General features: G+C 40.4%; 2 protein-coding genes across 2 annotated transcripts in view; one reads left to right on the top strand and one right to left on the bottom strand.

Moving 5' to 3' along the window:
* gpc6b (glypican 6b) overlaps positions 1-3669 on the top strand; it is a 94166-nt gene extending 90497 nt beyond the window's left edge. Inside the window, 1 exon segment of the mRNA XM_061692545.1 lies at positions 1264-3669. Within this exon segment, the coding sequence (XP_061548529.1) occupies positions 1264-1469 (206 nt within the window). The 3' untranslated portion in view covers positions 1470-3669.
* dct (dopachrome tautomerase) lies at positions 3235-9016 on the bottom strand. The gene is given in 10 exon segments (XM_061692534.1): positions 3235-3973; positions 3975-4111; positions 6486-6687; positions 6765-6860; positions 6862-6901; positions 6973-7152; positions 7238-7404; positions 7637-7737; positions 8163-8462; positions 8545-9016. Coding segments are annotated over 10 exon segments (1542 nt in total). The 5' UTR covers positions 8828-9016; the 3' UTR covers positions 3235-3937.
* Between the last annotated feature and the right edge of the window lie 6814 nt (positions 9017-15830).

Here is a 15830-nt window from a genome sequence, read left to right as displayed (position 1 = left end):
CTTTCCTACATTGCTCGTGGCGATGGGATGTGGCCAACTTTAAAATTACGTGCTGATGAGGGACTAATAGCGCTCGTAGTGTAATTGCAAGTATTGATTTAAGAATGTTAAGGTTGAAGCCAGCAGCTCATCTCTGCATCCATCCATCCATTTTTATCGCTCAGGGTGAGCTGCAACCTATTCGGGCTGACTTTGGACGAGAGGCAGGGTACGCCCTTGACGTTTTGCCAACACATTTACAGCTGTAGACAATTTATAGTCTTTAATTAACCGAACATACATGTTATTGGAATGTAGGAGCACGCTGGAATAGCTTGATAAAAACCACGCAAGCCTGGGAAGAACAGGCAAACTCGGTCTTGGTTTTATGAAAACAAATTGTTTGTTTGTTTGTTTGTTTGTTTTATTAAGTTATCAAAGGTAATGCATATTCATGCACATAAATTATAACCTGAGCTCATGAAGACAACCTGAATTTACTGTGAGTCATTATAAAACCTAGCAACTTAGATGAACAGAATTTCTCATATTCCGTTTTTTCTTAGTGGGGGGGTCACATTGCACTTGACCAAATGACAAAATAAGGGCTGAAGGAGTCTAACCCCTGGATAGAGAGACAAGTATAGTCCTCAGGTCCTCGGTTTTGTCTTAGTTCCATTCCTAAGCCAACGACATAAACTTGCTTTCGTATGTAAGTCTGAACGCGCTGTAGTCCATCACTAACCTACGTTAAGGCGGTAGTAAAACCATGATTACAGTAAATAGTTTGATGAAAATTCTTAAGCCGGTCATTGCAAGTCTTTCATAACCTTTAAAGGTCGTGTGTCGGGCCCGTTGCAAGCTGAGAACGGCCAGTACATCTACAGGAAGTGAGACAATACAGTGCTACCTCGAAGTTCAAACTCAATCCGTTCCGTGACACTGCGTGGCAGCAAGCGAGCTCGTGGCTAGTTTCACAGTCTACAGCTTAACTTGGTTCATTTTGTTGTCAAACAACCCAACACGTGGACTTGACGTACAAGAAGTCCTTTGTTCATTACAATCATATCGATATGCCAGACAAGAGTTCTATCAAGCCAACAGCAAAGGGACAAAAACTGAAAAAAAACTGTCCAGACTCAAAAATCAAGAACCATCTGCGCATAATAGTAGACATTTTTTTGCATGCAATTTTTTTTTTCTTGATTATATAGTGTACTGTTTTGTTCTTCAAATCACCAGTATTCATTCTGAATCCCCTTGTGTTTAATTTAACCAATGTAGGCGACGAGGGCAGCGGTTCAGGCAGTGGAAGCGGCTGCACAGAGGCCTGCCCCACAGAGGCAGATGGGGCCGCTCCCGAAGCCCCGGTTGTGGAGGCCGACCGCAGGGGTCCGGTGGACGGCGCTCCTTCATCCCACGCGCCCCACGCGGGCCTCTTGGCCGCTTTGGCCCTCTCGGCTTTGCTGCTCCAAATACATTGGAGATAATGCAGGTGAAAGTAGCTTGCGGCGAGCGTTGCCAGACACTATTCAGGCTGAAGCAGTCAACTGAGTCACACATCGATTTTCCCACCTTCCCAAAGAGTGCACATCCACTGACTTGATACTTCACGACATCGTTCCTCTGTCCGACCCTGATGCCGACCCTACAAACTCTGCTGGAGAGATTAAAACTATTTTTATTCAAGAAAAAAGAAAAAAAACTCTTTGCACATATGTCAGGCAGTAATGTCTGTCACCATGTGGAAGAATATAGCACGCACTTTGATTGTTTTGACATTTTGTGTTGATGAAAAAAAAATGAGCGTGTGTGTGTGTGTGTGTGTGTAAGTTCGTAAATTCCTTTAAAATATGCTTATTGAGGACTCAAAGTGGTACAGTTATGTTCAATGTAACATTTTAATCTGATTCAAAGGATTTAATGGAAGATGTGACATAGAGTTTAACTTGTAACTTAAATTGCCATAAAAAGATCAGTACTAATATTGGATTTTTTTTTTCATTTGAATGAATTGAATGGTCTTTTTTTTTTAAATGAATCTATCATATTCTTACAATGATTTCAATTATGTATTAATAGTCCGTCCTCAAGCCGTATACTCATTTAAAAGGGAAAAAAGCTGATATTGTATGCTTTCATTTGCCTTGCAACCGATTAATTAACTTTCAGCAAAATACGTTCATATTGTGTTGGTTTTAATTAAGCAGTCTGGAGAGTAAACCATCTGCACAGACGTGCCTCCGTTGCCATTTTGTATTTGTTCACAAGGCTAAATCTTGTTAGTGTCTATCCATTGAAAGTACAAGCAAGCATTCTGTGCATAAAAGACTGAATGCTGAAAACTATTTGATCACTCATTAAAATGCATGTATCTCTTTATGAAAAGAAGAATTTTGAAGGCCAGGAAAATCTTATTGGTTGAACTCAATAACACAACCTACCAATTAAGCTGGTTGTTTGTATGTGCTGTACACTGGCGACCAGCGCAGTGCACATACAAATATCATCCACACTCATGCTATACCACTGTATCATACTGACTGTAAAAACAGGCTCATAAATAGGAAATATGTGTTTGTGCTGCACAAGAAAACATGGATTTGGTAAAAAAAATAATAATAATAATAAAAATACTGCAGCATATATGGCTCTAGAAGTAAAAGTCACGAAAATGCCCCCGGAAAATAACAAAAAGTACTTTATGCATCTCAAAGTGTGCCATTTCTATAGCAGCCCTTGCACAATAATGCAGAATGTGAGGGATTTATTAAGGAGAGTGTGCGTCAAAATGCAAAGAAAAGCCACCCCTGAACGTGTTCTGTGAAGCCTGAACGTTGGTGTGTGTGCAGCGCAGGCGGGCTGGAAGGCGACCACAGTCACCTGTGAAATGAGAATCCGTGGAGAGTGGAGAGCGGACAGGCCTGAATGCATCTATCTCGTCAGTAGAGCGTATTGCTGAGGGGGTCGGGGGTCCCGGCCAACCAAAAGCAGCCTGTGTGCGCCTTCTCCGAGAGCTTGTGTTATTCATTTCATAACATATCAGCAAGGACTTGTACAGTCTGTAATTCCAAAATTTATAATGAATAGTGCTCTTATGTTTTGTATCATCAAACCTTTAATGGTAATATTTTTGCAATAAAATGTTGTGGGGGGGGGGGGGGGATATATATCCAGCGGTGGAAATGCTTCAGTCAATATTTTTATTTTTCATCAGTACATTGTTGTTGTATGAATTTACATTCAAATGAACTCTGTTTGAATTCGATTTCAAGCAGATGAGAAAATATGCCTTACAATGCAACTAAAGGGGATTGCAGTCAGTGTTTTTTTTTTTTTTTTTTTTTTTTTTGTACTGTTCTTAAAAATAAATATTTGTTAAAAACAATACAATAGGTTCTTATTTGTGGTGACTCTGGAGTGCTATAAGACAACATTTCTTTCCAAATAGTTGAAATAAATTTAGTGGGGTTTTTTTTGTTACATTTTACTAAAAGCATGTTAAAGGGCTTAATTATTTCATAATTTTCATTGTTTCGGCATGTCATTCATCTACAAGTGATTCCCCAACCACTCTAATGTTCCACAGGAAATTCTCACTATTATCACTGTTCATCTATCAATGCCAATGATGTATGTTGACAAGCAGAACAAATGTTCTTCCAACAGATGGCAATAAAGTTTGGCAAACATTGATCTGCAACAGGGTTTGGGAACCTTGTTCCTATGAGGGGCTGTGATGTTTTCATTTTGGTCAGTGTTTGGGGTCTTCAGAAGAGTTCCAATTTTGTCTAATATTTTAGGCTGGATCAAGTGCCCTTGCAGGACTTATAGACAGCCCACAGGCTGAAGGTTCCCCACCCCTGAGCGACACGATTAATATTTTCCTTTTGTTTCATGCAGGCCTTGATAACACAGTAGGTTTCATTTCTCTGTGTCCCTGCAACCTGATAAGGTTCTAAGCTTCCTCTGTGTACTTCCTATGTGTGAAGTCCTGCTTTTATCAGGGGTTCAAAGCCCGTGTTTCTACGCTGGCGAAGGTAGAGCACAAAGATAAGGAGGAGTGCCAAGAGCCCGATGAAGACTCCCCCAAGGGTGGATCCCAGCACAAACACGGACGATCCTTCTGCATCTGGAAGAAGGGAAAGACGAGGACAAGACATATGTCAATGGAAATCTAATGCAGAAATTCTGTTTGTTTCTCCATCCTTCCATTTTCTAACTATGGGTGAGAGACGGGGTACACCCTAGACTGGTCACCAGCCAATCGCAGTAGTTGGTGGTTAGTATGTTTGCCTGACAGTTCTGAGGTCAGGGGTTCAAATCTGTGACCTCTGCCCTGTGATTGGCTGTCAACCAGTCCAGGTTGTACTCTGCCTCTCACCCATTCAGCTTGGAGAAACTCCAGCTCACCAGCTATACTAATGAGGACAAGTGAAAATGGATTGACATTTAATGACGTATACAGCACATTTCGTTTGAAAAGCGTTTCATCGAAGCTGGAGAAGTGCAATGCACTATAGCATGGTGTGTCTAATATTATTTCCCTCGCAGTCAGACACTGACTATAATAACCTCATATAACCAAGCAGTGAAAACTACAGCTAAAAATTTTATTAGATTATATAACTGTATGTGTGTGTGTATACAAGTCACTTTTACAACAGCTTTTCTATTGGATCCAAGTAGTGCAAGTGTACCTAATAAAGTGTCGCATAAATCCCATAGCTAGTGGTTTAAAACAGTGGACAGTTTATGTGAATAACCAAATGTCTGACATTACGAATGAAAACGTTCCAGCAAAATATTTTTTCATAAATGAATGAATGAATGATTTACTGAATGAATAAACAAGCAATCAAATAAATAAATAAATGATAAACAAGCAGGTATCAACTTCCGGTTCACGTTGGTGACCCGTAGAAGACGACGACAAGCTGGTCATAGAAAAGCACTATCTCGAAGAGGTAGGGTACACAAATACAATTTAACACTGAAACACGATTTTCCAATTAAATCTCGAATTCTTTCAACAGTTTCGCCCCTTTACTTGTTTGAGAACATAGAACGACCTCTCCAACATGGCCGCCACGTAGGCACGTTGGTTAGTCGGGCTGCTACAGCACGCTGGCGTCTTCATATCTATGTCCACGAACGTAAGCGAGCCTTCGGAGGAGATTGTCTAACACTACGGATATTCTTTCACCTCTTCGACTGAACCAGTGGATATAACTGTCCGTGGTTGTTCCTGGGAAACATATCAAACATTTGTACACGGTAGGAAGTGTTTTATATTACGCATAAGGTGTGACGTCATCACGGTGCCTCGTGGCCTGAAGGGTAAAACAAAATAAAAATATAAAAAAAACAAAGCAAGCGTAGCATGTAGCTTGTTTTAAGTTCATGGATTGGTACCATAACCTTTTGGTACAGTACGGGAAGTAAATGCGCAACAAACTGCTTGTATTTTATGTAAGCAAGTTCAAATAACATTTCTTAAATGCTATTTGCAAATGTTATTTGCTACAATCTTTTTAAAATGTATGTATTATTATTAATGAATTATTATTATTTTTTAAAGAAAATGCAGTTTCACCAATTATGGCTTCTTTTTGGGAAATGAAGGGTGGTGATAAGTGCAACAGTAACAAAACAGATCATTATGCCCCAAAAACTCTAACAATGGCACTTTTTCCTTTGTTCCATCTATTTTTTACAATATTTTTTCTGTATCATATAGGGTTAGCCATGACATTTGCTAGTCAGAAGCTGAGCTGCACTGATTCATTAGTGATCAGGTGTGTGACTATAGTGCGACGCAGTTACACTTCTTGTCCCCTTAATATATTTTGTGTGTGTGAACCCTTGTAATTGTCATAATTTTTACATAATTCCCCTTGCATTTGCTTTCAATCATTTTTATGGTTAGTTATGAGCAGAAATCAAGTAATCATTGTGGCAAGCATTTGTGAGCCACATAAAGTGACAGGGCGGGCTTGATCTGTTCTGCGGGCCTTAAGTTTGACACTGGTGTACTACGGCATGCGCTGATTACATTAACATGGCGGTCAAACTTTTATGCATTTATCCATTACGGCAGCATATCCCGTGATACTTTAGGTTACTTTAGGCATCTAAATTGTCTTGTTTTTGCTTCTTGTGATGTAACTCGTGTAAAATAGCAATATCGTAAAAAATGGTACACGTTTGTCCTAGCTGCTCAGTGCGTATTTTTTTTTTTTTTTTTTTTTTTTAGTTTGATATATAAAAACATTGCCTGACCAGTTAGTAAATATTCTATGTCGGTGACAGTAAGTTTGGTTTGTTTCTTATTGGGCAAATTAGTTTTTAAACAAAAACGCATCTTTAAAATGAAACTTTAGAACCGCTGCCACTCAGATCCCTGCTGTTCAAATTCAGAAGAAATACAATGTGAATATTTCGTCTCATAACCGAGATTAAATTAAAAAAAAACATGTAAATTCCAGCATTGATCACTGTCTTACCTTCAAAGGCAATGGCATAGGAATACCCAAGTTGCTCTGATGTAATATAGAGCTCCTCATTTGTGATTGGAGGAAAGAACGGAACCATGTTGTAGTCCCGGTTATGACCGATGGGGGCCATTTCATCTGGGAAGCTGGCATTGGATGGGACAAACCTCCTCATCCACTCATCAAAGATGGCATCTGTGAATGCGTGGAGAACCTGAAAGGCAAGTAGCCAGAATGCAACATCCCCTAGAGTTGGACTTTTGGTTGCAATCTGTAAAATTTGACTCCTACCAGGAAGATGGGGTCATTGGCCGCGGAGTGAGGTAACGAGCTGGTTCCGTTAAGCAAAGCGTGGACCAGGTTGTGAAGATTATTGACAGTTTCACCTCAGTTCTCCGTCGGGTTTATCATACCCTTCCAGGGCGTTTCTGTGTGGTAAAACATCGGGTAACAGTGTGCAGTGTAGTCATAGATGGTTGAATATGGTCTCATGGTCTACCTAAAACTGAAGGAAGAGTTGGTGAAGTACGGAGGGCTGTCAAAGTCTCGGATACCAAGACAGCTGCGAACATCACTCATGGTGGGCAAAGTCATGTTAGCTCCTCTCATCACGCCTCTCTGAATCAAACCCTCATTGGTGCCATTGCAAAGAGTCACCAGGCGATTGTAGTCATCCAAACTAGAATGAGGAGCACAATACTTTGTGATTCGTGGCAATCATGGCGCATTCACTACCCCCCCTTCCTCAATGCTTTCGTGCAGACCTGTTACACACCACCCCCCAGTTGGAGAATCTGGACTGGTTACTGATGAGGGAGGGGTTGTCTGGGTTTTGGCCTCCCAGCAGAGCGTCTGTGCACACATCACAATCATTTTGCCCGGTGGCGAAGTTCCAGTAAGGGATCGCAAAGTTCTCATTGCCAGTCAGCCTCTATGGGAAACAGACATTTATTGGGATTATTAGTATGTTTGTAGAGGTGGCATGTATTTGTTTCTTACTTAGATAGGCCCCCATAGCAAATAATATACACAAGTGTATTTATAAAAATGTTCATTCTTTCACAAAAATCTCTTCTCATCAGTATGTTGAGAATTATACCCAATTTGATTTGACTAGATTCTCCAGTCACGTTTTTTGAGAAAAACTGAAATTTCGTGCATACCTGAAGGTCTCTTTCCAAGCTGAGGAGGTGGTACCTATGCCAGGTGATGAACGCGGGTCCTTTGTGTGAGAAATCAATGGCTTTGAACGGGCGACCAGGACCTATTAGGAAATTAGTTTTTAAAATTACACGTTTGGAATTGAGGGGAAAAAAACTTTCTTCTAAGAACGGATAGTGATCAAATGTAATTCAAGATTTGAACACTGACTGCAGCGCCTACATTTCTGTGCTCAGAACCTAAACAACTATATTATGACCATGGGCTAAGAACAGTTTAATACTAATGACTAAATTATGCTCAGTTATTTGCTGCAATCTATACATAATACATTTAAAACCTGTCATTAAGATAATGGAAATGTTATTGGAGCTTCACAAACCAAGAAGTATAGTTACCTTTTTATTCCAATTTTTGTGGATTATCCTGAGCTGAATAGCTAATCATCTGATAATCATTGCATAACTATTCTTGTTATTAGTGTTCTTAAATTTAAGCGTTCCGATTAGAAGGACTACGACTATTTACCAAGTAGAGTATCTCGGACAGAGTAGTAGTGTTGCCACACAAAGAAGTCGTAGATGGAGATGTTGGCAAACTGGGGCTCGGTTCCGTTTGGTCCCAGGAGGCCCAGCCAGTGCTGCATGGCGATCATGTAATCTGGGTGGATGGTGGTTTTAGCCAGTTGCAGGGTGTCCAGGAACTCCTGGAGCTCTGTCGAGCTCAGCGTGTGGATGTCCTTTCGAATGATGGGAACTTTTCTCTGGTCGCAGTTTGGGCCGGTCCAACCAAATTTGCACTGCCCACAGTCGTAACCCGCAAAGTTACCTAAAACGCAGATGAAGGTAGTTACTCGCGATTCTGGTCAGATTTGCTTAATCGAATAGTTGCGTAACTGTACGTGACTCACCACTACACCTGCACGTCTGGTTGAAGAATTTGGTGGGCCACCTCTCCCGGTCGTCAACGTTCATGAGCATGTAGGGTCCTCCCCAGGGTTTGGTGTCGACCCGGACAGCGGTGCAGTTTCCTCTCCCCGTCAAAGTGCCGCATATGTTGGCAGGATCGGAGCCCAGGGCAGGGCAGCACTGCTTGGACAAGATCCCCTCCACGGTGCAACACGCTCGGGGGAACTGAGCCTCACCAGGTCGCAGAAATAAGCAAAAAAGGCTGAAAAGTAATATGCTCGTCATTTTCCACCTGCTTGTTTATTCCGGTCAGTGGTGAAAAATCAGCTTGTTGATGAACGGATAATTTAGTTCCCCTTGCACAAGTGTGGAATCTCCTTTCCTGTGTGTGTATCTTTAAATTAGATGCAGAAAAAGTTGGTGGAAATGGCACTTAAAGTCAAATCATCTGTTCCAGTTGGTTTCATGCACATTAAGGATGGCGCTATTTTGTGTTGTGGCTTTAGTAGAGCTGGGTGGGATTAGGCTAGTTGGTCTTGTGACTATCACCTGACAGCCAATCTGAGAAGCTGGACTGAGACATGAACCGAGAAACATGTTTGCCTGAAGGGGCCATTAGGCATAAGACTTTAATTCACTTCATCAAGACTATATTCATTAGGTTCTCTGAATAGTTGAAGCAGATTACGGTTTTATCTTGCAAAATATCACAATAATTGGGTTAGCATAAGTGCACAAAACAACATCCATCCATCCATACGTTTTCTTCTGCATAAAACAACAGGATCATCACATTAGCAACTGTTGTCATTTCATAGCTAAAAAAAAAACCATTATATCTTAGGGGCAGGAGAGACTTTTCAGTGAATCTTTCACTTTGTTTTCCAAAAGGGGCAAATGGTGCAATTCATGTGATCCAAAATGACAATGGAACACTAACGTGTAGCTTCCTATCGTGTTTGGAGCTAGGGCTGGGATTCTTAGAGTCAATTGCAATACTTAATTATTGCAGTATTTTGCCAGCGATACCGATATTTCGTCAATGAAATAATCAATATGTTTGAAATAAATAGGCTTTGTTCTGTCGTGATATCTAGACAAGTAAAGGACAACAACCTTGTAGAAAAACCTTAAGCAAGAAATTATATTAAATATATAAAAACACAATTTATTGTAATTAGGGATAGGGCAGTATCAGATTGTGACATGATAACCATGAACAATAATGCCACGGTTACAGCTGTTATTATTATTATTAGTAGTAGTAGTAGTACTGTATATTATTTTGAATTGTTTGGGTAAATAACTTTTTTCAACTGTACTGTACTGTACTGTACTGTACTGAGCAGCCCAGGCCTAATTGAACCATGTTTTCATTGCTTTAGATGAGATCACGCCGGGTTGACCGTAGACCAAGTGCAAAACTGAGATTCATGTCACATTGAACAGGCCAACAAGTATGCAGTGGCACATGGGCTACGTTCACACTGCAGGTCAATTCTTAACACCAAATACAAACCAGGCCTCTTTCGTATGTGTATATAAATCAGTTGTAATGACCATTAATCTCAAACTCTGAAGGATTTTCTCCAAACATAACATACCAGTGGATTTCAAACCCACTAACACCCTCAGACAAAAGCTGATTCGCCCCAAGGACAAAGTCCTGAGGCGCAAACTCGGCAATGTTGTTTTTTGCTGTGCAGCCGAGAGAGGAATGCAAAGACCTCTACACGGGAGAGACCAAGCAGCCATTACACAAGCGCACGGCACAACTTCGGCGAGCAACTTCTTCGAGTCCAGAGTCAGCAGATCATTTGCATCTCATAAAGAAGTGACCTTTCTTTGAGGGAAAGCAATGTCCAAATCTTTGACAAGAAGGACTGCTGGTTTGAAAGAGGCGTAAAAGAAGCCACCTCTAAACATATGGGGAGGTTTGAGGCTGCAACGATTATTAGAGTAACTCAAATGAGTTACTGACATCACTCCTTTTGGATTTTTCGGTGAACCATCTTCAGCACAAAAGGAAAGTCCAGTTGCGTCCGTTCAACCTTTGCCGATTACCTCGACTTGGATGACTGAGAATCTACAGTCTCATAATTAGGTTAAAGATTTAAAAAAAAAAAAAAAAAAAAGTTTAAACTAAGTGCCATTTTTTTTAATATTGAAAAAGTATTAAAAAGGTGTTACATGGAACTGATATATCTAGGTTATTTGATTTGCATACTTGTTATTGCGCCCCAATTTGTTTGAGAAATGTCCTTTCATATCCAGCGTTAGGCATGTTTTATTTGTGTGCTTGTTTTTCAACACCAGCCAAATGTATGTCATATTAGTACAATAAACTTCCCTACGCTGCAAAGCATGATTGAGCCCTAAAAGCTTTGCTGCACTGTTTTGCGTATGCATATCACAAGGCTCTCTCGAGCATCCCTTCCAATGCACTTGTGACCGCATTCCGACCGACAGAAGCATCAAAGTTCGGCCGTGACTCAAGACACATGACTCCCGGGGTTGTCTCTTTCACCCGCAATCCCGCTTCGCGCATTCCAACCGTGCGTCTTGTGACTGCTGACGCTTTAAGTCAGAGTATGGAATTCGTTGTCAAAGCGAGACTTGGACCGCGCCGCAAACCACGAGAGAACTGTGTGGACGTTGGCAGCTCATTGCTTTTATGCGAAAGCAAAAAGACGCCTACGCCCACGTTTCATTGCAGTTGATGTCGTCATTTGTTTTTATGTGCATCTGTTTTACAACAATACTGCAATAATTACCAAGCCAATGTGAAGAAAAGGTGATCACAGTTTGATACAAATATCCTTTTCACTCCTGTTTGTTTCCCATTATTTTCATTTGTTTTACCAAATACAGCAAATAATGGCAACAGTAAGAAGTTAATCATCTTCTCAAGAGGTAGTAATACTATAACATGATGGCACCATGGGAATGCTTTTACGCAAGAGGCCTCGTGAGTTTTAATGGACTGGTGGGGATTAGACGAATTCCTGCCCGGACGGAGTCAACTGGAATATCGGAATGATATCAAGTGTCTGGGAAGCGCAAAGACACTATAACGGTGGCAAAATGAACCGTGATTGTGATATGATTTGGATTGGTCACAGTTTTGCGGCTCACCGTGCGACAGATGGATTGTTTTGCCTCCTGAATGTGTGGATCCAGTGCGCAGGTTGAAATCGAATCAAAGGGAAGCTAGGCGGCGTTTAGAATTATACATTTAGGTGAAATATAAGACAATAAGTGGATGTGTATTTGAAGATGTGCTGCATAATATTGAAACTTAAACCTAAAGCGATCATCTTTAGCGTATTTGTGTGTGTGTTATGGTTAAAGAAATAAATAGGCAAAACTGTCATTCCTAAACATTGAATTATAACCGTTCTATTGAAAAATAAACCATAGCCTCTTAAAATGTGAGAGTGTAATTCTTGTTGCTCCATTTTGGATGCAGAAAAAAAGTCTTTTTTTGTTGTTGTTGTTTTTTTAAACAGTGATGGCATACGGCGGTACTTTAATTGCTTAGCAAGACATTCAAAATGAGAACCTCTGCTATAAAAGAATAAGTATTTACTTATGTGCAATTGTGCATAATTGTAATAACCAACTTGGTTATTCTCTATAAACACAGGATGGTGCCAAAGAGCTGTGGAGAAACAAGGTGTGACTTAGGGAATTTGAGACAAAATGGGAAGCGTGAAAATATTGGTCTTAAAACGTAGGCAGTTAAAAAACAAACAAAAGTTTACGCTACCAGTTAGCCTTAATTAAATTGAAATTAAATCAGATTAGACAATGAAACAATTTAGTTCTCCTAAAGTTAACGTAAAAAATCCAACAGAAGTCTTGCAACAACATTGTAAAAATAACATTAGCAATTGCTCATTGCGTTATTATAAATATTGCTATGAAGACTAGTGTAAAGTGTTCAGAAATATTCAGTCAGTTGAGATTATGACGATTGTACATTCTGTAGACAAGCAAATGAGCAATTCTGCCTTTACAAAGGTAATACTCAATTTTGCTTGACACTGTCATAGAGATATTCATTTCACATGTATGTTAAAAATGTTTATGATTGTCATTCATATGCTGCATGGGGGCGAAATATTAGCTGCAGTACACCGCTGCAGACAACAAGAAACATTGTTATATTTGAATCCATTCCACATAACAGTCCAATCAAATTTTAGTTGTGGTCACTGTTGTAATGTTGTTGCTTTGTATTCAGGCTGGACCTGTGAAGGAAAATAATGGTGTTTTGACAGGAAGAGGGCAGGGAGGGCGGTGCAGTACCAGCAGACAACAGGAGGAGGGCAGTGTTGCCGTGTCAGGTGGCCACTGGTGGGGACAGGCGGCCCCGACAGTTTGAATTTCCTCCAGGATGCTCGGGCCAAATATGCCATGAAATAGTCTGAGATTGGACATCTTTGTACTTTTAACTGTCACCATTTAAAATGTCCACCGTGCTGAGCGGCGTCTGGGAGCGCAACACAGTAGCCTGGGTGGTAGGCAGCCATGTGAAATGAGTAGCCTGTATAGAGTTTTAATCCTCTTTAAGACTCCTATCCATCTCCAAATTAATATCTAGGGGCCACACATCCCTCCGCGTGCAGCCTGTGTGTGTGTGTGTGTGTGTGTGTGTGTGTGTGTGTGTGTGTGTGTGTGTGTGTGTGTGTGTGAGAGAGAGCCACTTCTCAAATGATTCACTGGAAAATAAGATTAATAGTTATGCTGGGAAACACGCTTGAGGTCAATTGTTTGAGCGATCCCACGATAAAGTCATTATGCTACGAAGCCAATTCAAGGACGTGAAGAGCTGTCGTTAGAGGTCAACATGCGTTAAATATCCAACGTGAAGATGCTATCCCGGCTCACCAGTAGAACAGAAACCTATAATGCTAATTACATGCATTTAAATGAGGCTGTCCTAATTACTAATCAGTCTCTTGTACCATTAGAGATGGAAATTACAAGTACAAAACAGAGCCTTGGGCCTCATTCGCTTAGAATTACTCAAGTTTACTTCAGTCGGGTGTAAGTGTCGTTTTTGGATGTGCCCACCCTCAGAACTATGTCGCAAGTAAGGATGGACATTTGACTGATTGTCCTTGACATACTTTAGGATACATTTACAATATATTTTTGATACAGGTGGATTTTGTTTTTTTTCCATACATATATGTTAGTGCAAAAGTCAAATTTTTAAGGCCAACATCTAAACTTTGCCAGAGGTAATAGTATCAATTTGGAATTCATTCAATCCTTTTTTTTTTTTTTTTTTTTTTTTTAATTAAAAAATATATATTTTGTTCATTTTAGATGGCAGAAAATACCAAGTGTTTTAAGTGCTTTCATCCATTTAAATATCTTATTTCTAGCTTCAACAATTTTACACCTCACAAAACTCAGATGGGCATTAAACTGAATTTGGTGCTTCAAATTTGGAGAAAATTATCTAATAATCAATAGTTATTACAAGAATACTTTTATAATAATTTTAGATGGCACAAAATACGAATGAAAATGTGTTTACCCACATATTTCAAGAGTCAAAATGTCAAATTTGTTTTGTTTTGTTTGACTAGACCAAGATTAATCGATTGTTTGAGCGTTTTCAAAAATATATACTACTTAAAGCAAAAACATGGATCAGCATAGTGACTGAATAGTCTGAGGTCTTGTTTCTCTACCAGTGTCTCAAAGTAATGCTTTTCTTCAGGTCAAAAACTAGCTGACAATGAATCAACAGCGCCTCTGCTGGTTGCAGCCGAGTAGTGCGCTCATTTTTGCCTCGATGGCTTCGAGTCACAATCATTAAACAAATCAATTCCATACAAACAACGCCAGATTAATTGACTGATTATGCCCATCACTTGTCATATGTGTTCTTATTGGAATAAAAATGACAATCAAAAATTGCGCAACACTAAAGAACAAAAGAGATTAAAACAGAACAGCGCTGTATGTTGTCTTTTAAAAAAATAAAACCATACTGTGTATTTCTTGTTGATTTTTCTGTGCCCCTATCAGAATATTGGCTAGACCCTTTGAGTGAGTCTTTCTTCAGTGATTCCCGCCCACCTCTCTGGCAGCTTTACCCATTTACATTTGAGCATAATGCCGGCATTAGAGGAAGCACAAGGAGGCCCTGATAAGTTACAAAGTGCTGCAGGGGTAAACCTCGTAAGAGAGGGCTTGGGAGTTATTTACAGCGTTCAAATCCTTCAAAAAAAAAAAAAGAATGCCATGTCTGCGGGATGAGATTGGTTTTGCAGTTGACGCCGCGCACACAAAGCCAACACAATGCAATGTGGAGGGTGTTTAGCTGTAAATGACCAGATGACATTAATTCTAATTGACTGATCTCATCCCATGCTTGGGACCTGTGTGCGTGTGTGTGTGTGTGATGTCCCTGCCTGAGCACAATGTTGCACATAAAGCCCTTGAACCAAAACACTAAGATTGTCTTTTTTTTTTTTTTTTTTAAAGAGAATTCTAAAAGCAATTTAATTTTCATTGAAGCAATGCTTTTAGCTGTGCGGCATTTTCTGTTTTTGATTGCCTACTTTTCACAATAAGAGCACTCCAAATTTGCAAAGGCATTACAAACGAGGTTAAAGGCAATGGAACCCCCCCCCCCTCCCCCCACCACCACCACCCCACCGCTCCTTATCTGCAACGCTCTCTGTACAGTTGTTCCATTTGAAATGCATTTAATTGCAAATAGAAAAGAGCGCAGAGAGAAAGGCAACAATGCGGCGGACTGAAGCGCTTCCCTCGTCCGCTTTTGAGCGAAGCGCATTCAAATCGAAGCGGGCAGACAATGAGGGGAAGGAATCGTGCCCTGAATAGTCTCTCTCTCTCTCTGTCCTTTTTCACTCTCCTCCCGGCCAATCCTCATCCTTGAAAGGGGCGGGGTTCGAAAGCCCTCGCCGCTGTAGCACCTGATAGCACGGCGGCGGAAGACTCGCAGACGCTTTTCATCACAGGACTCTGTAGGTCTATCTGCATGACGTGTCCATGCTACAGGGCTACACACACACACACACACACACACACACACACACACACACACATATTCTTGTACGATAAAGCACTTCCTCTACAGCAGGGGTGGGCAGCCAATTGGGAATCATTTGATCCGGAGCGCTACACAATTCTAAAATCACACAGAACCTCAGAGTATCACCAAAATCCACAAATGCTAAGGATGTATACGAATGAACATTTGTTCAATCGTAGCATCATTTTAAAAATGTTCTTAAAATAT

Source organism: Phycodurus eques, chromosome 12, assembly GCF_024500275.1.
Source record: "Phycodurus eques isolate BA_2022a chromosome 12, UOR_Pequ_1.1, whole genome shotgun sequence".
Lineage (NCBI taxonomy): Eukaryota > Metazoa > Chordata > Actinopteri > Syngnathiformes > Syngnathidae > Phycodurus > Phycodurus eques.
Note: the sequence above shows the minus strand (reverse complement) of the source record. Positions and strands in the feature narration are given on the sequence as shown.